The 26,753-nt window shown below is 45.2% G+C and overlaps 1 protein-coding gene and 1 pseudogene across 1 annotated transcript in view; one reads left to right on the forward strand and one right to left on the reverse strand.

The window, feature by feature from the left end:
- CDYL2 (chromodomain Y like 2) overlaps positions 1–16,798 on the reverse strand; it is a 162,254-nt gene extending 145,456 nt beyond the window's left edge. Inside the window, exon 1 of the mRNA XM_036993858.2 lies at positions 16,480–16,798. Within this exon, the coding sequence (XP_036849753.1) occupies positions 16,480–16,503 (24 nt within the window). The 5' untranslated portion in view covers positions 16,504–16,798. The remainder of the gene's footprint in view (positions 1–16,479) is intronic.
- Positions 8,932–14,726, forward strand: LOC108387961 (group XIIA secretory phospholipase A2 pseudogene; annotated as a pseudogene).
- Positions 16,799–26,753: the final 9,955 nt, after the last annotated feature.

The following is a 26,753-nucleotide window of genomic DNA, read 5'->3' on the forward strand; positions in this document are numbered from 1 at the left end:
TTCCTCTTTATTCAAGCCAATTTTCTTATAGAAAGTATAATAATACGATACTGTCAGGACTTTACAGTTTGTCATGCAGATGGGAAAAAGTAGTAATATATATATATATACCCGTTTCTGGTTCTTTGTATTTAAGTATTGGTATAAATGCTTCTACTTATTTGTACATCTTACCTTACTTCTAATAAAGATTAGTAACATGCATGCTGTTATTTTTTTAAAAGCCAGTGCGCAGACCCATTTGCTAGAATCTGAGATTCTTTGCCTCATCCGCAGGACACCTCGCTGTTTTAAGCACAAATCCATATAACCAGGCACTACCAACCACCAGGCATCAAACTGTAAGTACAGTGAATGGTAGTAAAGAGTTTCAAAAACACTATGCTGCCAATTCCAACTGCAAAGGGATGCAAACACTATGCCAACCAAAAAAAAAAAAAAAAAAAGGACCACATGTTAAAATGCACTGAGGCTCATAAATACACAGAAAGGATGAAATGAGACTGACCAAGAAACATTACCAACTGCCCTCAACACCAGTTTTCTCCTCAACGCTAAAGCCCGAGTAGAGACAGACCAACACCATGACTGTGGAAGCTGATTCCCCCATCACAACCACCAGGTGGGCATAGCCATCACCATTTCCAAGACAGCACGGCTTAAAGCATCTACTCAGACAAACATCTACTCAGATGGACTGAATGGAGAATTTTCCATCCCAATCAACTCATTTCACAGGAACTCCTGTCCATGCCAACATGCAGGCTGGCGCAACTTCCCTTTCTTGAAGAAGACAACATACACCATTATGTTTTCATGCTATAAGCATGGAGAAGTGGGAAGGTTTCCTTGCTTAGTACAACACTCACCAACTTATACCTGGGATTCTGTGTAACACGCAGGTACAAGAGAGCTACCGTAAGCCTATCACTAGAAACAAAAGGGTAAATAGAAGAGAAATGATGGGCTTTTTATAATTTACCAAGAAATGAGGAGCGGTACCTCAGATGACCAACTTTAAATCACGGTTCTGCCTTCTGGTGGCTGTGAGCCTCAGTTTCTGATTCACACAACACGGAAGATACTAGGGCCCCAGGAAGGACATGAGGTGTTGCAGGTGAATGATTTAGACAGCATCTGGCACACAGGTCTATCATATGAAGAAGGTCCTTATGTTTTTGCATACCAAAAGGCATATGCTGAGTGGCTCCCTCCCTCTTTCTGTTATCTGTAAGACTTTCACCAAAGTCTGTTGCACAGGTCTCCATGTGTGTCAAAGTGAAGGTGGTTTTAGATGGCAACACAGATAAGCATATACTGCACTGTAAATATCAAGACACTAAAATTTTACCCATTCACTTTTTATTGCAACTGGAGCTTTGGATTTCATTACTTGATCTGACTTCCAACAGTTCACACATGAGTTTGGAATCCCAGGAAAAAGTTAGTTATCAAGTGTCACCCATAATGTCAAGGCCTGTGATGTCAGTTGGTAAGGCAGGTCCTGACCCCATTCTTCATCAACAAAAGGATTAAGCAAGACTCAAGGCTGTGCTGAGCCTCACTGGCCTTTCACTAAGTCTTGCATAAGAAAGCAATAATGGCATCAAGATTTTCAAGGCAACCCTCTAGAATAGTCCAGGAAGATTTCATCTCTGTCTCATGCATGACACACTCAGATTTCAGGGAAGGCCAAATGCCAGTTTCAGCATCTCAGCATTTGTCTCCTTCAACTGACTAAACGAGGCCCTCGTTTTTGATTGCTTGTTGGAGATGTCAGTTTAAGACCAAGCAGGTGACTTCAAAACTCCCATCCAGCTTCAACACTCGGCAATCCTTTGAATATAAAACCACATGAGCTTTGTTGATAATACAAAGCCTGACGCTGTCAGTGAGTTTTGCTTCTAAGAAACCAATGTCCACTGATCAATTGATCAGTACACACATACAAAGGAGATCGAAGTGTTATATGCCCTTAGGAAAACTGAAAGCTCGGAAGTGCCTTCGAGCTTCATACAAAACAGACAGAAAAGATACCTGAGACAATTTCTACCTTGGGATAAATGAAATCCCTGAATACATTCTTTCATTAAGCAGATTATTTCACATCCTGCACTGTGCTAGGTGCTAAAGGTGGAACAAGACAGGGAGAATCCTTGCCCTCACAAAACATACAACCCAGGGGGGAGATTTAGAAAATAATAAATGACAACATATTAAAGTGAGCACGACAATGAGAGAAGAAGTGTTCTACGGGAGCCAAAGGAAACTTGGATGAGTTGGGGAAGTTTTGCACAAGCAACATCTAAACAGAGGGGTGAAGGACAAGAGGAATTAAGCAAGCAAGCAAAAATGTGGCAGGACAGGCAATGGGAAGTGTCCCAGTCACCTGGAAGGGTGTGATTAAAGAGCAGGAGGAGAAATCCGGCAGCCAGAGGGCAGATCTCTCGGAAGACCATGCTGTCGGCAGAGAACTAGTAGGAGGTGAGAAGGGGTCAAATCACAAAGAACTTGTACACCACTTAGAGGTTTCTCGTCATGATAAATGACATGATACATGATGAACTGGTGTTTTTTTAAAGATCCCTGTGAGTACAGTAAGGGGAAAAAAACGGGACTAGATACAAAGATATCGGTTAAGAGGTCTGGAAGTGACCCAAGCAAGGGGAGTTTTCTCCTGAATGAAAGTGGGGAGAGTGAATAGAAAAGGCAAATCTGCAGGATGCTGGTTCAGCAGAACGTGGGTGGCATCTGCACAAAACCACGGAGGCCACATTTCTAGCTAAGAAAGAGGTGGATGGAGATAGTCCTAAGAATAGGGGCACAGGAGGGAAAGCACATTTCACACAGGAAGGTCATAAGCTCAACTTTGGATATTTTGAGCTTAGGGAGCCCAAGTCGAGTCAGATGGATAGCCCTGGAGCTCAGGAAAATAATCCAGGCAAGTGTCAGAGACGTGGAACTCATCCATTCAGTCACCATGGCATGACAGGTGGGTCAAAACCAAAGAGGCTCCACAGTTTAAGGGACAGGCAGCGGAGGATGAGGACTAGAGGCAGCTGAGGACTGGGAGAACCAGTGGAGGAAAATGTCTCAAGAATAAGGGGTGAAGCCCAGACAGAAATGATGGCCTCTGAAATATTTCCCTGCATGGATCCTGTGCTACACACTGGGGCAGGGGGACAAGGGGAACACAGAACCATCCTGACCTGTGGCCAGTCTGTCAGCACCTAAGACCCCCGCTGCCCCAAGAAGCTGGTGAAGGACAAAGGACGTCTTCAAGGAAAGCACCAGAAACTTAATACACAAGCAAGATGACACAGACACAGATGTATTCTGGAGGATCAGCGCAGAGGCACTCACCCATCGGCGAACGACAGAACTGACGGCACCCAGGTCCCCTTTTCAGGGTCAGTGTGCACAGCCCTTCAGGTTCCACAAATACCTCTGCTGCTAAAGGCTCCCAGATGCGTCCTTAAAGGGAACTGCCCTGCCCAAGAATAAACTCCCCACTGCCACGGGGCAGCCTATCAGCAACGACTGGCAGATGCAGGGATATGAGGGGGCAGTCTGCTGGTCTCGAGTTGGAACATTCCAGAAGGGTCATCCCAGTGCCAAGACCTTCCATAGGATCATCTGAGCCTGGGGGGTGGGGGGGTAACTCCCTGCAGGTCAGCCCCACCATGTGCCTCCCAAGGGCATACTTCAGCAAACCATCTGGATGCAATTCTCCACTTCAGAGCCTGGTTCCAGGCAACCCACCCTAAAGCGAACAGCGCACATCAAATGGGGCCACGTCACTGAGCCCAGAGTGACAAGGCAGAGCTGCAAATGGCAGAGGCAGCCACACAACATAGGGGGGTCTTTGTGTGTGTCAGTGTGAAAGGGACTCTGTCACATGCAGGACCTAACAGAGAATGGCTACTCTCAACCCAGCCATCACTCGTAATGAGGGACAATGGCCTGAATGTTTCAATTAGCTTTAAGGGACTTTTGTTACCTAATACATCGATACAAGAGCTGGTGGAGGGCCAAATGGAAAATCGAATTTCAAAGATCCAAAGGAATCTTCTTAGAAAAGGGAGAGGGTAACACCCTATGGGGAATCAGCAAAAGCTCACTCAGGTCACTCAAGAGGAGGCCAAGGTGGCCTAGAACCCAGGTTTCAAACATTTTCATTCACTCAACCAGTATTTATTGAAAAGCCACTGTGCAGCCAGCAAAGTGCCTTGAGTCAGGAATACCACCATGATTAACACAGACATGGTCCTGCCCTCAGACCGCTTAGAGCCTAGCAGAAAACGCTGGAGCTCGGCAATGCAACGCTTTTTTGCCCCAAGCAAATGGTTCCAGGAAACCTCACACTCAAAATCAGGTATGCGCAATAATTCCTTAGTGTAGATGTCTTCTATAAGTTTAACTCATGATGCTCTCTCAACCCTCAGGTAAGTCAGGAGAGCAATACAGCCTACTTGGATCAACAGCAAAAACTTTTAATGAGGCTGAGACATCAGCTGTCTTCCTGTAACAGATCCAGTGATTTTTTTTCTGCCTTTGGTTTGCATGTAAATAAGGAAACCACCTTCGATTTGCTAGGAAGAGTAGTTGCAAGTGGTATCAGTTCGGGTCTGGTTTTATCGTCTTGTTTTGCAGTGTCGGGGTATTCTCCATGCTAACTCCTCCTCAGGTCAGAAAGGGGAGACAAAGGAAATGTTTGCTTTGTGGTTGAACCTCTAACCTATGACAACTGCTCCCATGCCTTCTCTCAAATTTAGGTCAGGGCAGAAGGACCTGGAACTTACAGTAACCCCACCACCACCACCACCACCTTTTATACAAGATAAGGAGATAAAATGTTAGACATTCAGTTAGTCTGACACACTGATTATCACACCACCTCCAGGACACTCACCAACCGCCATCGCCTGAACCTTGAGTGGCATTTGATTGAGCGGGGCACACTGTGTTGTTATAGGCTTATTTATCTGCACAGTTTTTGTGAGGAGATATGAACAGCCTTGAATTTGATAAAAGAATATTGTAGACCTACCACGTTGCTAAAACACTGCATTTACCAAAAGTTCAAATATATGCCCAGAGATGGCAGGAAATGCTGTACTATGAGGTCGGCTCACAAAAAAAATGAGGAGTTGACTTGGCTGCCCCCTTTTAACATCCTGGACGCTCCCAGTGTGTTCAGACTGTGGTAGAGAACTAGATGTGGGCATTAGGTTTTTTTAGTTACCACATTCTGAACAAGTTTAAAGGATTCATGGCTGCTGCCCCAGCACCTAGCATCATTCTAGGCCCATGGTTGGCATACAATAAAAACTTGATTGAGGAATTATTTTTTAAATGACCATTTTTAAATAAAATTCAAATCCAGAATCTCTGTCAGCTCTATGACTTGTCAGTAAAGCCCCTAGAGACATAATTTTTAAAACACTGGACTAGAAGACAAAGAAATGAAAACCAAAGAGGAAAATTCCCTGATCAAGACCCTGAGAACAGGTTGGTGGCCCTTGGTAGGGGAACTGCTGGCATGACAGGGTGTGGCACAGCCCCTGTCCTGAAGGTGCGTCCCTAGTCTCCATGAACGCCCTTCTCTAAGTCATTTATAAAGCAACATGGTGATGATCAGTGCTGGGGGATTTGGGAGAGATGGGGTGACTGGAGTCAAGAGAGAAAAATTTGGGTGCAGTGCCCTTTATAATAAGAGAAAGCAGAACATTAAATGCCCAATCAATGGCCTTGCAAGGCTTCCCGGGAACCTATCATTTATAAGACCTGCCCAAATGATGGTCCTTTCACTGGAATGATGTGACCTTTGGAGGCAGCAGCTTCTCCCTACTGCTTAAGGTCAACTGGGCAATGTCAGAGGAAGACAGTGAGCTGGAAGAAGAAACGAGAAAAGAGGACTGGACCAGAAGGAGCTACTCCACAACCCCCAGCATTTACTCAGTGACCAGGACAGAAGGCAGACTCAAGCAGAGGTGAATTTCAGACCCAGTAGAGGCCTGCTCTAGAGGTCCAGCACCACTTGGACCCACCATCTAAGCATGGCTCCACAGAACAGCTCCAGAGTGACATAACACCAAGGCATGGCAGGGTTCCCGGAGCTGGCCCCTCTTCACACATGCATGCAACCAAGATGACAGCCACTAACAAGTCAGGTGTTTATTTGAAGAAACAACAGACTCAACCAGAGAAGAGATTTCAAAAACAGAAAAGATCTCATTTCACAGCAGAGGCCACCAAGGTTCCAGAAGAGTCGGACACATCTGGCTGCACAGGGTTATCAAACGGTGGAGTGTGGATGAGAATCCTGGCTGTATCAATCAGGGTTCAGCCAGAGAAGCAGAACCACTAGGATAAATACATGAAGTGACTTATTGCAAGGAACTGGGTCGTGGGGCTGGCTAGGCAAGTCCGAAGTCCACAGGGCAGATCATTCCAGGACAGGCTGCAACTCTTCCAGGCTGAAGCTGCTATGCACACATGGAATGTCTTGTTCTTCAGGTAAGCCTCAGTTCTAGTCATAAGGCCTTTCAACTGACTGAATCAGCATCACCAAGATTATCTAGAATAATCTCCCTTACCTAAAGTCAACTGATTATGGACTTCAATCACATCTACCAAATACCCTCCCAGCCATATACCTAGATTAGTGTCAGATTGAATGACTGGACCAGCCACAGTATCTTATGTGTACAGTGACACATAAAACACCATCACATTCATTTCTCAATAGAACTCAACACTGTGGTGTTCTGTCCACCCTACGTCTCCTCTCAGAGAAATGCTTGTATGACAAACCCCTAATGAAGAACTTTATCTCCTTGTCCTCAACTGAGCAAGATCATTTCCTTGGCCAAATTTTATTTAGAAATGTTCTATATGACTATATTATACACGTTCTTCTTTCTTCTTCCAGCTCCAGTTACTGAAGATGTCCACTCCAGCTGTCATGCGTCAGCAGAAAAAGGATTTGTAGGGTTTATGGAAGTTGCTGCGTCAAAGGATGTTAAGTCCAACAACCCAAAGTCTACAGCTCAGCGTATGTGTAGAACTGGGGAATGGAGATGGCTGATTCACTGTCCTCTCCACCTCTGGGTATCCCGTTTACTTTCTCTTATCACTCCCACGATTCTTAAATTTTTGCCCATGAAGATGCCCCCACATCCACTCCCCACATCCCACACTCATCATCACAATGTAATCAAGCTCTCCACCATCCACCAGCATACTCTATGGCATAGATGCCCCCTAAGGTTACCAATGACCTAACTGGTTACTAAATCCAAAGGACCCTGATGACCATACCTTCTGCTTCGAAATGCAACTTCCCATGGCCGTCCATAACTGCAAAGCCTTTTGTTTATCCTGCTACCTCTCTTGCTAGTCTTTGTAAATCTGACCTTCTTTCCCTTCTTCCATCCTTTAAACGTCTGTTTTCTCCAGTACCCCATCATTGGATCCTCATGTTTACACACTGTCCTTTGGCTTTAATCATAATCTCTACACTGATCCCCACTTTCTATCTCCATGCCCGGGACTGCTGGAGACCTTCAAGCTCGCATGACCTACTGCTACGGACATCTATCCCTGGGTACCCGTGACTGTATAACTCACTGTCCTTCCCGCTGCCCCTACTGCCTTTAATCAGTGCTTCTTGCTGGGATATTTCCTGTCGGCTTCCACCATCTAAAAGACCAAAACAAAAACCAAAAAGCTATTCTTCCACTCCTGCCTTTGCCTTAATTCCTACATACCATCGATCAAGTTTTATTTGATCAGGCAAGGGGAGGGAACAAGATGAAGAAAATGCATTTTGCAGTCTCCTTTGCACATGGGTGTTCCACATAACTACGTTCAGGCCCATGAGATGAAAGGAGAATCTTACAGAACTTCCAGATAGCTGTTCGTAGAGGAGGACTCGACTTTTTCCCTTCCCTCCTTCTGGTTTCCTCCATCTTCTTACGAAAAAGATGGCTAGAGCTCCATGGCCACCTTACACCTAGCTGTGACCTTGAGGACAGAAGGCACAGCTGAAGATGAAAGAGACAGAAGGAGCCTGATACCCTGAGAACTTCATGGAGCATGACACCAAACTTGAACTGCCTCACTCCAGGCTTATTTCATGGAGGTAAATCAATCTTGTTTAAGCCTCCATTATTGTATATTTTCTATTATGTGCAGCCAAACATAATACTGCCTGACACACCAAATTGTCGATTCTTTAAATCTTTCAAATCCATCCATTTCTCTCCATCTCTGCTACCCCTCCCTTACTTCAGGTCACCGATGTTGTTTGTTTCAATTGCTGCAACAGCATATTAACTGGTCACCCTGCTTCCCAGTCTTTCTCTAATCTAATCCAGTGTCCATTTCTCAAGGCAATCTCAGATTATGTACCAATAGCGTTAAAAATGTTCACATTCTTCAAGCCGGCAATTTCACTTCTCAGAATTTGTCCTGAGGAAAACAATAAGCTACACATACAAATAATTATGTTCATGGAAATTACTAAGAGCAATATTTATAGTGGTTTCTAACAGAAACAATCTAGATGTCTAACAACAGAGGATTAAAGAAAAAATGGTGCATCTATTCAAATGAAAATCACCTTGTCGTTAAAAATCATGATATAGAAAATTTCAAGCTCTGAGAAAATTGTTATATTTATATTTTATATATATATACACACATGTGTATATATATATATATATATATACACACATATATATACATGCACACATGAAAATAAAATGGGTTATAAATCAGTATGCACCCAATGTTCCAATTTGGTTTCTATAGCTACATAAATATGTATAGAAAACAATTTCATTCTTACATTTCTATCTACAACAAAAAAGTTAACATTTTTAATTAAATCAGATATCAGTATTTATTGAACATTGGGTATGTGCTAAATGTATAACAGTTATCTTAAGTATTATAATTTTTATTTTTCTTTATGCTTACATTTTTTAAAGATGCAACAAAAAACATAAATTGCTCTTAAGAACAGAAAATATAAATATTCTAAAGAAGTCCTAAAAATCTGATCATGCTCATTTATTTCTTAACATAAACTTCTCAGTAGCCATCACCTCCTCTGGGAAGCCTTCTGTCATTCCCGCATGGCTGGATCCTCCATGCTCCTAGAGAACCCAAGCTCCCTGTACTAACACTTTTCCAACTACACTGTAAACTGCCAAGTTTCTCAACTATATCTCCCACTAGACCAGAGGCTTGTAGCGGGCACAATCTCATTGTTTCCCTAGTGCCTGACATATATCTGGTGTTCCACTAAAGAGAAATGAACCAGTGAATGATACTCCTATGAATTCAGCTACATCTATACCTCTCTTCACCATCCAAGAGATGCAGAAGAACCTCTCTGTTTGGAATCTAAACGTTATGTCTCCAGTACTTAAGATCTTTGATAATTACCATGGCTGAACCATTCCTTAACAACGGGTCAGGTTGCAAAGAGCTATACAAACTCTTTTCAAGGACAACTTGAGCCCCTTAAGAAATGATCTTGTGAAATGAGGACTGATTTGACATCAAACTGTATTTGAAAATAAGCTGGTATCTACCCACGGCAGACAATTTAATGTTCAAAAGGTAAGAGAATCATATACCCATTCAATATTCATCAAGTGCCTACTATGTGCCAAGGAATCAACTCAACTGACATATTTTCTTTAAAGATATTAGCCTCTTCAAATACTGGTACGGAGATTCAGGAAGTTATACCACTGACCGTCTATTCTGCTACTATATGTATTTGACAGGAAGTACCTCAGGCATGACTGGGAAACAGGGCAATGATGTCAGTAAAAGAAGCTGTGTTGATTCTTACGTGATTTTTCCTCATTTGTTAACATTTTGAAGCAAATATTGGACAGTGCTCTCACAAGGAAAGAGAAAGACTTCACGACGTAAGACCTTAGAACAAAGCTGGAAATGAATTCAGGTGCCTTCCTTTAATATGAAGAGTGGCTGATCATGGCTTCAAGAACCAATATGCTTCCCAACATGTGAACCTGCCCAGCGAAACAGCAAGTTACAGATGAAGAAGCTACGAAACATTTCTCTCTACACAGATGGATGAAGAGGGCTATTCTCTGGGCTAGATGTAACTCGGATGAGGCTCTCTGTAAGAAGCAAATGCCCTCTGCAACACAGAGAGGAAGAAACGCAAGTCCAATCTGAAGGCTGTCAAAGACAAATTTGACCTGTTTAGGGCAAACATGAGCTAGGTGGAGATTTAACCAAGCTGTGTTTTTATTAGATTTGTTTCTGTTTCCTGTTTTGGGCTGCAGAGTTCCATAGGTTTTCAGCAGTCTGCCTCAACACTGTTTTTCCCTTAAGTCCTGTTTCACTTTCAGTGCATGATTTTGCAGAACGTGTATATATATGTATATATAATGCTGTAGTGGAAATGCCTGTGTTGATCACTGCGGCAGAGTCAATTTTTAACTAAAGTAAATTTCTCTCAACAAAATTGAAATTAACCTATTATTGATATGTTTTATTTGGCATTAAGTGAAAGAAGTGTTTTCTAATTTATATACACAACATACACACAATCACAAACACATGTACATATTAGATACAAATGGATACATGTGTGCATATCAACCCCAGTGAAAGACATATGGCGGTCTCCAGGGGGGCGCGCCCATCGAGCGGCTCCAGGGACCCGTGAGTCCCCACGCAGCCCGGGCCTGCGCGGATGGCCTTCCTCCAGCAGCCCGCGCTCGCCCTCCCCCAACTCCTCCTCCTGACCGCGTCCCTCACGTGCCAGGATCAGGCGCAGACCACCGACTGGAGGGCCACCCTGAACACCATCCGGAACGGCGTGCACAAGATGGACACGTACCTGAACGCCGCCTTGGATCTCCTGGGGGGCGAGGACGGGCTGTGCCAGTTTAAGTGCAGTGGCAGATCTAAGCCTTTCCCACGTTATGGTTATAAACTCTCCCCACCGAATGGATGTGGCTCTCCACTGTTCGGTGTTCATCTTAACATCGGCATCCCTTCCCTGACAAAGTGCTGCAACCAGCACGACAGGTGCTACGAGACAGGCGGCAAAGGCAAGAACGACTGTGATGAGGAGTTGCAGTACTGCCTCTCCAAGATCTGCCGAGACGATGTGCAGAAAACACTAGGACTAGCCCAGCACATTGAGGCATGTGAAACAACAGTGGAGCTCTTACTTGGCAGTGTTATGCATTTAGGCTGTAAACCATACCTGGACAGCCAGCGAGCTGCATGTCGGTGTCGCTAGGCTGCTGGGTGCTAACAGCAGATGAGAACAGAAGAACATAACTTTGGACAGAGAACTGATGTTTTTACAGCAGGAAGCTGCCTTATTTTTGTGAAAGGATTATTTTAAGACCTCATTTTGACACTAAAACTTCAAACTAAGGAAGAAAGTGGGAGAGGTTAACTTCCTGGACTGCTGCCTTAGTGCACCAAATTGTCTTGACCAGTGTCACAAGGAGGTGTATATTAAAGGGGGAGTTTTTAAGGGTCTGTAACTAAATTTTCACAACCATGTTTGCAAAAGAGATCATATGTAAAATTCATTTATAAGGTATGTTCAGCATTATCTTATTTAGATACATGGGATTCTTCACTTAGTGTATTTGTTTACTATAAAATTTAAAATATATGTTTATGCTTGGAAGGATCTGACTTTATTTTTCTCTATTTTAATTAACTCATAATATGCTATTTTGCTGTAGCCCATCAAGCGTTTGAATAAGTCATGCTTCTGTTAATGACAGGACTAGTTATAAGGACAAGGTTTCTGTATCTATTTCTTACGAAATTGAAACCATTAGCTGGTGACCTCTTTGGGAATAAAACCAGGATACCTAAGTATTACGGAGTGTGTGTAGAAGGTGACATGAACAAAATTCAGAAGCACAGCCATTCCCATCTTATGAACCACTCATAAGGCAAATGTTATATTTTGCTCTGTTGCCTAAATTAGAGAAAAGATGGATTTAATGAGACAAATGAAAATTTGTTCCACAGACTTACCAGAGCATTATATACTGTTATGCTTTGGTGTTTATTCCCATGCACTTGCTCCTCATAGTAGATTCTGGGATATTTAAAAAGACTATAAACTTTTACTAATAGTGGTCTTAATAAAAATTGTTCTTGATTAAAAAAAAGACATATGGCACATTTCATCCTTTTAAGATAGAACTTTGGGGTGCATAAATAAACTGGATATTGATACACACACACAAGGAACTATCACCGTCAAGTCCATCTCCATAAATTTCAACTTGGCCACTGGCTAACTTTCTCTATAGGCATATAGCATTCTTTTTGAACATTTTTAATAATAAAATGGAGACCTCCCCTAAAATGTCAACTAATCACAAGGGAGGGGATATAAAATACTACCTAACAGACACATGAAAAGCCACACTGTGGAAACTTAGATGCATTCAGTCCTTCTAATGAATAACAATCTGGCTCTCTGTAAAGGGACTCACTCATACTTCCGGGAGAACTGAGAGCCCCCCCTACACATGGTGTTGCCACCACTGAGAGACCACAAGCCGGAGAATAAAGGAGAACAAAGGGTAATACTCAACACAACGATAACAGGTCATCCAAGGTACTTCGCATACAAGTCTTCTGTTCACTGATTCAGCCAACAAGTAATTTTTTTTCTTTCTTTTCAGGAGAGCAGGGCAGAGGCTTTTATTTAGAGATACAGCGAGAGAGAGGACAGAGCTCCTGGCTCAGGCCAGGAGGGGACAACAGAGTCCCAGGCTGGTGCGCTGTCTAGGGGTTTCATGGGCGGTTGAGACACAAAGGGCTAGGGATGTACACCTGCTAAGGTCCCAAAATGTTTGTCTTTGAAGAGACATTAAGTTCCCTATTAGTCTTCCTGGTTATTTACAAGAAATTTACTGCTCTGATTTCCTCTAGGATGGCAGCTTCCTGGTCTGGAAGCCTATCACTCAAGGCTGCCTGCTTTGCTCCCAAGGTGGGCTTCGGCCAACAAGTATTTGAATGTGCAAGGAGCTAGAAACAGAGATGGACAGAGAATTGGACTCCTTATTCCACTGATTTTTCTTCCTGATACCCAAAAGTCCTAGGGAGTGACTGACTAGAATTTTGGGGTTTCACACTCTAATGCCTGATGGAGCCAGATAAATGAAGTCAGGAGTGCAGCAGAATGGACACAGGGTACTAGAAAGCACTGGATCAACGATAAACCAGTGATCACATGCAACATCTAAAGGTATTTGTGTCTATTGTCTTTACTACTGTGGAGGTAAGGCAAGATGCACAGAGAGGCCAGACCTGGCTCACACTGCCACTCCATGACCTTTATGGTTAGCAGAATGGAGATCAGAGCGTCTGCATGAGGAACTTCATTATGTATCCAGATACTTGACTCCAAGAAGATCAACCAATATCTGCGATCACCTTCCTATAGGTGATGGCTGTAGTACATCAGAAGACGAGGAGGACTCTACTATTGAAGGAGCAAAGCAGAACGATCTACTAAGATCCAAAATTCTGGAAACTGAGCTTGACTCCGTATTTCTTCATTATGATTGAAGAGTGCTATTACTCACTATTGCCATTGTCTGGTGTGTTTAAAATCATCACCTATTCCTTTAAAAATGCTACTCGGGGAAGGTTTATTCTTTACAATTTAATTGTCTGAAGCACCAAAAAGATGATGAGGAATCTCTACAATCGAAATCTCATCCTCACCATGAACCATCAAGGATAACGTCAGTAGCCACATTAGGTGAAATTTACCAGTTAGAAATGTGATAGTTCTCAGGCCACTCAAAATGTGGTTCCTTGGTTAGAGGTTATAAAAAACCATTTTATATACACTTGAGTACAGTCTTTAATTAATGTAATACCATAATTGAGAAAGAGATCAGTTTTCATTTTTTTCTTTCAAGGTCAATGTGCTGGACATTCTGGGATTTGTCCTTAAATTACCATTCTGTTTGTTTACACACACAATTTTACAGTTAGAAATATAGATGCTAATGTACAGTTAGCACTTTTAAATTGTTTTTAAAGTCAAATTCGGACAACCAATTAAATCCCTCAGTGTATGTTATGCAATGTAGACACAGGCGTTGGTTATATTCTCATAATACAATTTAGCCCTTTTAGTAATGACTATGCAAATAATCAGCCATGGGAACACTATTTTACATCTAGTACATTACCCACTATCACAGAATTAATTATTATTATTGTCTTATTTATTGAATTTCATTAAGAACTCTGAGGTGGTTAAGATAGTTCCAAGGCTGGTGTGAACACTCGCCTCTTAACAGACTCATGTGGCAACTATAATTACCCATGTTTAGGAAGAGAGTTCCAGGTGAACATTAAACAAGAAATTATCCCCAGAAGGTTCGTAAGTTCCAAACTTCAAATGGCAAAATTCTGCAGCTCCTAATACATCCTCTTAATGCCTTCAGGATGCAACGTTTCACCCAGGCAAGGTCGGCAGCTCTAAGTTGACTCACTATCAATGGATAGAAAATTCCATGCTGCCAGAGATGAGCTTTTGCCCTGGAACAAGGCCTACTTTTGGCCAAGTGGTATTACTCTTGGAGAAGCACAATCAAACCTCCCATTTTACTTTGCTTCAACTTAGGGTTTCAGAAATGGTTCCACCATCTTGAAACAGACCAAAGCGCTTGGGTGACCCACTGGCCACAATCCGACAAAGTTCTTCACCAGGTTTCTCTCCAATGTCATCTTCCTTTTTTTAGTACTGTGATGAGAACGGCAGCAGGGTTGAGAAGACGTCAACTTGCTTCATTCTTTCAAGAGGTGCTAAGATCACTCCTCTGACCTACCCGAGTGACGACTGGCCCGTGACTGAGCCCCACCAACTCCGGAAGCATCCACAAGACCCTGGTCATACAGGAAGCCGGGATGCTAGCTTGCCCGTTCTCCATTCTTCTTTTCTCACACCAGCCAGCAAATCCACTAACTGGAAAAGCTTCGGCTGCCCTGAGGGCCCACAGAAAAAAGTTCATGGTGGGTGAATCACCCCTCCAGTCTGTTGTGGGTGAATCACCCCTACATTCTCTCACCTAGAAGGTTAACTCCATGCTTTCAGGTGCTCATTTCAACCTAGCCCAGAGCCTTGAGCACCAAGGCTGGTGTTAACGACTTATGTTCCGGGAGTCCTGGTCCAGGCTGACCGCTGACGCTGGTTTCGTGGAACAGCAGGCCTTCTGGTTGAGGATGGCTCGTCTCCTAGCGTCCTTATGCTGAGCCTTCTCCTGCGGGCCAACACTGTCTGGGGGCATTCTCCCCAACGAGTGGGGGTTGTTTCGTGATTTGTCCACTTGTCCTGAATCCAAAAGCAGCTAGAGTTGTGTCCACAGCTAGCTACAACCTAGCCCCCAGAGGCCATGACTATTTCTCCACAGTCTGAGAGATGCCAGATTAACGTCTTCTTTGACTACTTTCGAGAAGCTTTCAAAGTACCCGATGCTAGCCACTACCTGTGTGGACCTGGAGGAGGGTATCCACTGAGGGTGCGGAGGAGTGCTGGGTGGGAGCCGGGCCCACACTCCATGTCCTCCAGCTACGTGTGACCACCCACCTTCGCCTTCCACGTTCTCTTCCCTCCCACGGAGGACCCAATGCAGCGCCCCCTCTCGCCCTCAGTGAGCACGGCACCCGCAAGGCCCGCCCCCACGCCCTGGCCGGGAGGGCTTCCCAGCCGGGGCGGGGAGGGGCAGCAGGTGGGGGGAGGGGAGGGGCAGCAGGTGGGGGGGAGGGAGGGAAGCAGCAAGTGGGGGGACGGGAGGGGGCAGCAAGTGGGGGAGGGGAGGGGGCCGCGGCCCCGAGGAGCAGTTTGGCCAATGTCCCCGAGTCCCCGCCCAGCCACCCCCTCAGCAGGCCCCCCCGGGCCCGGACCCCGCCTCGCCAGGGCTGGGCTCCGCTCCCCTCACCCGCCCCCGCCCCTCCCGCGCCCCCGGCCCAGCCCGGGCCGCGCACCCCCTCCCAGCACCCCCGCGGGCCGCCGCGCGGCCCCCCCGCAATCCCGGCACGGCCGGCGCCGACTTTTACCTGTACTTTCTGCACTCGCGGCGGCTCGTCGGGCGAGAAACACCTCCCCGGGACCGCTACCTCCCCCGCCCGGCTCCGCCCGGCTTCCTCCTTCCCCCCCAAGGCCGCAAAGTAGATGGAGTGAGAGAGTGTGTGTGTGCGAGAGAAAGAGAAAGAGGGAGCGGGCGCGGGCGCCGGGGAGGGCGGGCGGCGGGCGGGAGGCGCGCCTGGCCCCCGCCCCCCTCCGGCCGCCGCCGCCGCCGCCGCGGGCTCGGCAACTCCGGCTCGCGTCCGGCCCCGGCCCGGCCCGGCCCCCGGCGCCCGCCGCCCGCCGCCCGCCGCCGCCCGCGGGCTGGGGCCGGCCGCGCCCCCGCGTCCCCGTACCTCGTAAAGGTCCCCAGAAGCCATGCCAGGCTGCGGAACTTGGCTCGCCGGGTGTGCGCGTCCGCTCGCTCGCGCTCTCCGTGCGTGTGCGCGAGGGGGCCAGGGTGCGCGTGTGAGTGCGCGCGTGTGTGTGGTGTGTTGAGTAAACTGTGTTTTTGCAGAATGACAGGCTTGGGGGCTGCCTATGCGCAGAATCGGAGCGGGCGGCGGCGGGGCTGGCGTAACCGGCGGCAGCGGCGGCGGCGGCGGCGGCGGCGGCACGAGCGCGGGCAGCAGCGACGGCCGCGCAGCGCGCTCGGGAGGCACCGACGCGGCCCGAGCGCCGCGGTCCCCGCGCCCCGGCGGCGGCGGCGGCGGCGGCGGCGGCAGCGGGCAACGGCTCGCCCCGGCGCCGCCTGCAGGAAGCCGCCCTGCGCCCGCCGCCGGCCCGGACGCCGCTGCCACTGGGCGAGTCCCCGCCTCCCGGGAGCCCGGCCCGGCCCCCGGGGAGGGGGGGGGCGGGGGCGGCGGCCCGGCCGCGCCCGGGGGACCGGCCCCGGAGCCGGGGGGGCGCTCGGGCCCGCCCCGCCGCCACGAGCTGGCCCCGGAGGCGGCGGCGGGGCCCCCAGGAGCGGCGGGCCACGTGCCCGCGGGGCGCACCGGGCCCCGGACTGCGAAGGGGCGGCCGGGGAGGCAGGTAGAGGGCTGCGGGGGCAGGTCGCAGGGGAGAGGCTCCAGCCGGCCCGGGGGCCGCACGTCCTGCCCCCAGCCTCGGAGGGAGTGGGCGCCGCCCGCGAGACGCGGGCCCTCGGGGCTGCGGGACCCCTTCCCGGCCACATGGCCCCTCCCTCCAGCCTGCTCTGGGAGATGCGGAGGCCAAGGGGAGAAGGGCCGAGAGGGCCCACGCAGAGGCGCCAGGGCGAACCGGGACAGCGCCCCGTAAACCCTAGAAAGTCTTGGCAGCCAGGTGTGGCCTCCCCGCAACAACACCTCCTCCCCCACCCACCCCCACCCACCCCCACCCACTCACTCATCCAGTTTTCAACAAACATTTTCCGAAGTCTACCCAACTACGGTGTCCTTGGACAGGCACAACTGGGACCCTCCCCACAGGGCCTTTGAATCCAAGAAGAAAGACTAGCCACACATATGGGAGAAGGATTCAACCATTCCACAAAATAGAGTTCCTACTGTGTGCGGAACTCCAGAGCTGGAGCGACTGGCGAAGCTCTCTAAAACCCAAACTCCGTTTTAAGTCATCTCTTCCTAGGAATACCCTGGATAAATGGTCACCCTTTTGTTCAAAAGCTCCTCTCTATAAAAGATATGATTAACTAAGAACCTGGGAAGGCAGGCTTCCAGATCATCCCAGCCCCCTAAAATGCCCACTCTCTCCAGAAGTAAAGTGGAAGCAATGTGCATCTTCTCCCCACCATTTCCTATTTGTGAAACTTTGGACAAGTCGCTTTACTCACTTGAGTCTTGCTTTCCTTATCTCTGAATTGGAGATGGTAAATAAACATTTAAGATGTGAGAAATAAAGGATCTGTGTCCATATGAAGTGGCCTATACCAGCAGAACTCAATAAAGGTGACTTGTGTCTGAATCTGAATCCTGAACTGCCCTTGTGGAAGACAATATAGTAAAAGAGGACATAATACAAAGGGAAAGGGTTTAATCCAGCGTTGCCACTCCTTTAGAAGTCACCAAATTTTTCCAATTCAAAGAATTCCACAGAATCTGGGTGACAAAGGTTTCACATCTGACTCATTCTAGGACACATTAGTTTTCACAAGCTGCTTCCTCAACCTAGAACGTCCTTCCACATTGGATCCATCTGGAAAACCCTTCCTCCTCCTACAGGAGTTTATCTTTGTACCACAAGCATCTATCACTATTCCTGGCAGAGAGGGATTAGACAATAAATGTGTGTCAGACTACATCAATACAACAGATTTTATATACCAATTTCTAGTTAAAATTCCATATTAAACGAAAAAAAGGATGAGGATGCGGAAATAATATATAAGAAAGTGTATTTGTTTTAGAAACCATGGAAAGCATTATAACAGTTCTCTCCCCCTTTTCATACTATTTTCCCAATGGTCATGGTTTTAAATAACAACATCAATAATCAGTTCTCTATCTGTAGGTAGCAAAACAAATTTTAATTATCCTTAATTTGTACTTGGGTGTAAATGCACCACCATAGCATGAGGATATGATTTGGAAGTAGAGGACAAGAAACTGGGTTTGGAAATGATATGCTCAGGCAAATTTGAATATATAATCAGTAGTTTTACAAAGACATCCGAAACTTGACTTGCTGGCCAAATACTCCCTGGGAACGTAAGCATACTTTGAAATCCCCTCATTTAGACAATTGTTTACAAAGTTCACAGAAGGGGATATTCACTATGGATCAGCATGCTCAGGGAACATTTTATGGAGGAGGGGCGACTGAAATGGACCTTGAAGACTCAGAAAAGGAGGGACAGTGTTTAATTTGGGGAAAGAGGTAAGGGAACATGATAGGCAGTGCTGCGATGGGAAGGGTATGAGAAGACTGAAAGACTGATTCCTGGAGGTCAAGGACATTGGATAGGGAATGCGGATTGGTTCACGGAGCGCCCTGAGCACCAGGCTAAGAAGTTTGCAATTTAGCAAGTCAGCAGTGGGAAACTGGTGAAGGCTTTTGACTCCATCAAAAGAATGTGGCAGTCAAAAGTGTGCTTTGGAAAATACATTCTAGAAGAAATATGAGAAATGGACTGCAGGGGTTGAGGTTAGAGGCAAGGAGACCAATTGCAGTGGGCCACAGTGGTGGCAGTAGAAATGAAGAAGAAAAACTGGATTTGTGAGATGTTCAGAGGAAGAACTCACCAGCCACCAACTTTGATTATGGTTACTCCACCTACTTCCATAAAGCATTTGATCTAAATCAACAGGACTTGATGACTAACAGGATGTGTGTGTGCGCGCGTGTGTTGGGAATTGGGGGAGGGGGTAAGCAGCTAAGGAAAGAAGGGATACAGAGATGACTAGGTTTTAAACTGAGTGGATGAGCTACCCATCCATCATAACACTGTTTTATGTTGAGCTTGCCCCAGACCATTATGGGCTTCCAGAAAAAGCAGAAACTTCCTAAAGGATGAAGGGAAGGTTCTACACCCCTCTGTGGGAAGGTCAGCCCAACCAGTGGACGGTTCTGCTCCAGGTTCTTCAGATAACATAGAAATGTTGCTTGTGGAAAATGGAAGATCTCCATTGAGGATATTCTCTTCCACAGACTGAGATAGACTTTTTATACGAGTCGTAATTCAAGGGCAGGTCATAAAACTCAAACTAATTTAAAACTAAGAATGTATTGACTCACACAGATTAGAAAAGGATAGAATTTATTTCAGGGTTGGCTGGATTCAGGGTCTCAAAAGATATAAAATACAATATAAATTATATTATATAATTTTGGTATTCCCAGGGAAAGGCTCCGCTTGGCAAGTGTAGATCATATGCTCCTGCCTCTGCCCTGATCGGTGGGTAGCACTCTGATTGGCCAGCTTAAGTCACACACTCACCCATGAGGCTTGAAAAGTACAACTGGCAATCTTACCAGAATTCCCTGATTGGAAGTGGAGATGAGCAGAAGTCCAAAGGATGGGAAACAGGATACTGCTAAGATAGATACCCACTCTGTGCTGGGACAAAACTGGGGCAGAAAGGGAATTTAGAAGCAAGGGCAGTTGCTACCTACAATATGGCCTTGTGATAGAGTGAGACCAGCTGGTTTAATATTTAAGAAAAGATTGTATCCACTTCCCTGACAAGGGCATTAGAATGTGGCAGTATTCTCCTTCTGGTATTATTTGAGATATGACCTTGACCTCCTGTATAGTGTGGTGGTTTGAGCATGCGGGCTCTACAGTCAAACTGTCTTGTCAGTTCTTGCATCACTACTAGCTACACGCTTTGAGCCTCTTGACTTAACCTCTCTGTCCTTCCATTTCCAGAAGTATTTATTATTCTTTGCTGCACAATAAATTATACCCAAAATTTAATGGCTTAAAACAGAAGGTCCTTTTTATCCCAGTTTCTGTGGGTTGTGGATTTGGGAGCAGCTTAGCTGGGGGTTTCTGGTTTATAGTCTTTTATGGGTTTGCAGTTATAGGAATGCCATTTTTTGAAGGCTTGACTGAGTCTGGGGGGTCTACCTCCAAGATGATGCCCACACATGGCTGGGGGGCAGGAGGCCTCAGCTCCTAGCCATGTCAACCTCTTCACAAGGTTCCTTGAGTGTCCTCATGCCATTCTCATCTAGTCCCCCAAATCCAACAAAATAAGCAAAACTGTCAAAGCATCAGCTCTTTCTAGCATAGAGCTACAAATTATTGTGATGTCTTAGACCATGTAACAGGGCTATTTGACCAAAAGGTGATCGGCAGCATACCACATTAAAAGGATGGGGATGTCAACTGATCCACACTCTTCACGTTAAAGACAAGAACACTAAGACCCAGACTGGATGGCCAAAGGGAAAGAACAAGAGGGAAGTCACAATGCCTCTGCCCATCTAATCCTGAAAGCCAAATGCTGTCACTTCCACCACATTCTATCCTTCAGAACTGAGTTACCAAGCCTAGCCCACATTCAAGGGGAGGCAAATTAGCCCCTACCTTTTAAAAGGAGGGCTATCAAAGAATTCATAGGCATATTTTAAAACCACCACATCACGTCTGTAAATTGAGGTAATAAATACCCTACTGGGTTGTTTTGAGAATTAGATTAAATGATCCACATGAACCACCTGCCACTAAAAAGAGCTGAATAATGGTATCTGTTTTAATTACTATTACAACTACTGTTATCAGATTCAGACTTATCACTGATATACTTGAATGTTCAGAATTGTAATAGAAAGGCGTATCAAATAAAACACTCAAAATGAGTATCGTTCTTAAGCTATGTAGAAACCCTTGTTAGTAATTAAACTCTTTTTAGCATTAATTTAAAAATACTTTACTTCAATAATAATAATTGAAGTACAGTCATACTTAGCTAGTGTCTGCAATGTGTTAGGTATTATTCTCACTGGATGAAACAAATAACGTCCTTCCTTCATGAAGCTTCAAGTACAGTGGTGGAGACAGAGAATAAAACAAGAAAATAACATACATACATAATGCTATTTCAGGTATTGATAAGACATACAAAGAAAAAGGAAGCTAGGTAAGGAGACAGAGAGGAGCATAGATTGGCGTGTGCAGGGGCCAGGAGAGGATATTGGTACAGATACGGTGGTTAGGCAAGATGTCACTAAGGAGATGTTTGAGCTGGAACCTGAACAAGGTGAGAGAGAGCGCAAATCACATCAGAGGGCAGAGAATGTCCAAGAGAGAGAATAGCAAGGGAAAAGCCCTGAGGCTGAAGAAGCTTGGTGTGTTCAAGGTCCAGCAATTAAGCCAGTGTCCGTGAAGCTGAGGGAGCCTGAGGGAGCACAGAAGAGGGAAACCAGAGAGCTAACCAAGGGCTGGGTACGTATAGGGACCCTTAGTCCAGGCAAAGACTGCAAGTGATCTGAGCGGTCACTGGGGGAGCTGTGAGCAAAGGAATGACATAATTGGATCACTGGGCACCTGGGTAGAGAATGGAATAAAAGGGGACAAGAGAGATGCTGGACACCATTACAGAAGGGGTGAGATCCCAGTGATGTGGACTAAGGAGGAAGGCATCCAGATGCAAACGAGTGGTTGGTTTGGGATGATGTGGGGTATGAGCAAAGTAGAATCCTAAAGTTTTGGTCTGAGTGCATCGTTGAATGGAGATGCCATTTGCTGAGGTGGGGAAAATGGAGTGGGGGGTGCCTTTTGTAGGTGGCATTAAGCCTGGGTGAGGGAAAATCAATGGTTTGAGGGCCTGCTAATTTTTAGATGCATATTAGACATGCCAGTGGAGGTGAAGGGGTATTCGACATGGGAGTTGGGAACTCAAGCTGGACGTAGAGTGGGAATGATCAGCATATAGATGGTAAGAAAAGGGACTAGTTACAGTCACCTTTGAAAGAGAAAAGGCCCTAGATGAGTAGGCATTTAGAGGCCAGCAGGAGGATAGGGCACCAGCAGAGGAGTCTGAGAGGGGTGACTGCAGTAGGAGGGATCCAAGAATATGTTGTGTCCAAACCCAGGTGAGGGATGGAGTAAGAAAAGGCCTGACCATGGGGTCGGCAACACAGTGATTTTGGTGACCCTGACAGGACCAGTTCTGGAGGAGCATGAAGTTGAAGGCCAGAGCAAAGCAAGTTAGAGAGAATTTGGGCAGAGAGGAAGTGCAGATGGCAGGCACAGGCAGGTGACACAGTCAAAGCTTTTGTTATAAAGATCAGAGACTTGCTTCAATAGGTGGAGGGGAGCACCGGAAGCAGGAAGGATTTTTAATGTAAATGATACAGCAACACGTCTGTACAATGACAGGAATGACCCAATAAAAAGAAGGAAATGGTCCTTCAGTAGAAAAGAGAATTGCAGGAACAGAGAAAAAGCAAATGGGGAGAGATGCAGAGGTCAGAGTGGAGGGGTTGGACTTAGAGGCATTTGCACTGGGGTAAACAGTGTCCTCCTAAAATTCACGTCTACCCAGAACCCCAGATGTGACCTTATTTGCAGTTATAATTAGTTACAATGAGATTATACAGGATTAAGGTCCTAATCCAATAAGAAGAGAAAATAGACAAAGACACATAGAGAGAATGTCCCCTGACAATGGAAACAGAGATTGGAGCAATATGTCTACCTGCCAGGGAATGCCAAGGACTGCCAGCTAGAATGGAAGAATTTGTCCCCTAAACCACTGGAGGGAATGTGGCCCCATCAACACCTTGACTTCGATCTTCTAGCCTTCAGAACCGTAAGAGAATACATTTTTGTTGTTTTAATCCACCATGTTTATAGTAAGTTGTATGGCAGCCGCAGGAAGCTAACATGCCATCCATGGGAAGAACAAGGAAGGCCAAGTTCATAGCTGCAGATGAAGCCATTGGCAGGTTTGGAACTCTCCTATATTTCCATATTCTCCATGAAATCATCAGATCAAAATGAGAGGAAAGGAGAATATCAGATAGGGGAATGTGATTTTCCTGAAACAAAACTGGTCTAGTCTATTGTCCCCCAATCTATCAGTATCACCCCCTTTTACTCCAAAAGGTATCCAGATTTAGACAATAAATATATGGCTTTTCTAGTGTTAAATGTCTGAGGGCAGATTTTAAAAATATGAAAAGTCAACTCAAGAAAGAAGAATGGATTGACTAGGAAAATATAGTGACATTGCTGGGAGGTGCTGAAGGCCCCCTGGAAATTTGTGGTCATAAGTTAATGAGACCAGTAAGCAGAGTTGTGATTTATCCAACACAGTCCATTGTTCACAGACAGTTGGGTTTAACCAAGGGTAGGATTCACCATGTAAGTTCAATGGAAGGGGGAGGGGGGGAAGGAGTTAAAAGTAAATGTAAGGAAGTGATTATAGTTATAGGATGATGGTTGCTGAACCTAAATTAGATAAGGAGGGACATGATAACATGGAGGCTGAAACAGAGGTGAGATAATCAAAATTGCTTGTCAATGGATTGGAAAAAAGATTGTTAGAGCGAGAAGTACTCCTGAAATGATGCAGCCAGTAATGGTGGGCATTTACCTCAAGCTACATGCTTTCAAGGTATGAACATCTTCTGTTTCATTCACCTCTCTTCCTGATTCCCCTATTGACATGGTAAGGACCTGCTGTTGTCCCAACAGGATGGGGACAGGATCAATGATCAGAACCTTGAAGACCTTAAGAATAGAGGGTGAATCTGGGATGAGGACTGAAAGGTAGAAAAGACCATAGATATCGGGGCTGAGATTGGTACTGAGAAGTGAGGGAAGGAGACAAGAGGGAAGATCTCCTGGGAAGCCAACCAAGATATTCTTTGAACAACCTTAACTGAAGGGAGAATTAAAGAAATGTGTTGAGCTTTTCATGAACCCCAGTGATTTCTGGCAAGGTGTGAATCTGCATTCCTTCTAGAAATTATAGGTAGAACTGAAATATTATACACGTGTTGTATCATTTTATCATTTCAACACGGTAAGAACCATTGGCCCCATTTTATAGATGTAAGAAGAAAGGGTCATGAGCTATGGGATATGCTCTGGAAGGGGCGCATAAAGCTTTTGCTGCCTAAAGATACAGACTCCTTCTGGCCTTTGTGCTTGGGGAAAAGTTATTTCTTGCAGAGATCACCAGGGAAGAAAGAAAACCCAAGTGTTTAGCCTTGAGCCCTGACTAAGAATTAGTTCTGTAACTTTGAAATCTTGGGGTAGGAGGTAGGTAGATTCTGAGAAGCAAACAATATCAATTTTTTAGTTGTGTGTGTTGTAAGAAGAAGGAACTTGGACTTAAGTTTGTTTACCTAATAATCCTTTGTCCGGGAAGCTCAAAATATAATTTTTTTTTGTCATAGTAAATCAATAACATTATTGTGGAAGAGATGTGCCTACCAGAGAGACTTTAAGTGACTAAACTGCAGTATCAGAGGTTCTCAACTTTTTGGTCCCAGGCCACATTGATACTCTTGAACATGCTTGGGAACTCCTGAGAGCTTCTGTTTATGTGGGGCATATTTGTTGATAGTCAGCATATTAGAAATTAAGTTGAAAAAAAATCTTGAAATACAGGAATTCATACACATAAAAATAACACCCGAGCCCGCACTCCATTAGCCACCAGAACAGCAAAGTTATCTAAAGTCATGTAACTTCTAGAAAAGCGCTCTGTACACTAGTGAGAAAATGAAAGTTAAAAAGGCAAAAATATCTTAGTATTAATAAAAATAGTTTTGGCCATATGGATTTCTAAAATGGTCTCAGGGCCTCCAAGTTTGCCTGGACCACTCTCCAGAATTGTAGCTCTGCAGAATCATATAAAAGGCCATCTTTGTAGTGAGTAAAATTGCATCTTTGAACATTACAGGGAAGTGTTTCTTTTCTAAATAGATTTGGGCTGCATTGTTCCTACATCTTGGGAGTGTGTATGTTCTCATTCAAAAAGTGTCCCTGACGAGTCCAGGGTAGAGGCTCAGAGATCCCTAGACAGGACCTGAGAACCCCTTTTCACCACAAGCTTCTAGAGGGTTGTTAAGGGAACAAACTAAACGTATTGGTGAAGCCCTACAGGGAGATTTCCCCCACCTCTTCCTCCTTCTCCTCTTCCTTTTCTTCCTCTTCTTCTTGCTCTTCTGCTTCTAACGTTTTTTAAAAATGAAAAATTCCAAGCCCATGCAAAAGGAGAGAGAATAATGCGGTGAACCTGCATGTACACATTACCTGCTTACAAGCACCACCAGTCCAAGGCCCTTCTTACTTCATCTCTACTGCATCTTTCCCTCACCCCCCACACTGGATTATTTGGAAACAAGTCTCAAACATCATTACATTTCATTTGAAAACATGTCAATATATATGACTACAAGATAAGGATGGATCCCTTAACTGGAAGTACACCACCACCATCACACCTAAATTAACAGTAATTCCTTGAGATCATCAAATATTCAGTTGATGTCCAAATGTCCTCAGTTGTCTCATAAATACTTTCTGACAATTGCTTTGTATAAATCAGGATCCAAGCATCATGCATTGCATTTGTTTGCCATGTCCCTTAAATTTGTGCTCACCTTTAGGTATGTATGTATCTATACCTCCTGCCCCACCACCACCACCACCATCTTTTTTTTCTTGCAATTTTTTTGTTAGAAAAACTAGATCATTTGTCAGCAGTGTCATTTAGCATGTGCTTCTGTCCCCAGTATTTCCTATTGCTGGTAGCTAGATCTATAGGTTTGCTGGGAGCAAAAAATACATCATAGCTGGGGCTGTGCACATAATAGTATATTCTGCACAACATATATCTGCTTGTCTTTATTTTTGTTATTTTAGCAGCCATTGGTGATCCTTGCTTAGATCTATTTCATTAGGACTTGCAAAATGGTGTTTACCTATTATTCCTTCCTTATTTATCAGCTGGATACTTGTATGAAATCTTCCCTGATCAATTCTTTGGTTGCCTTAAGATGCATTTGTACAGGAAAGGCTGGCTAAATGCATCATTCTCTCCTTTTGTCAGTTTTCCAAATCATGGATTGATTCTCTAAATCTTCTAAGCACCATGAGGTTATGTGTTTTAGCATATTTATGAACTCATGAATTTTAACATATTTAATGTATTTCATACCATTGCCATTATTCCTCTTTTTATTGCTCAAA

The sequence above is a fragment of the Manis javanica genome, chromosome 17, assembly GCF_040802235.1.
Source record: "Manis javanica isolate MJ-LG chromosome 17, MJ_LKY, whole genome shotgun sequence".
Classification (NCBI taxonomy): Eukaryota; Metazoa; Chordata; class Mammalia; order Pholidota; family Manidae; genus Manis; species Manis javanica.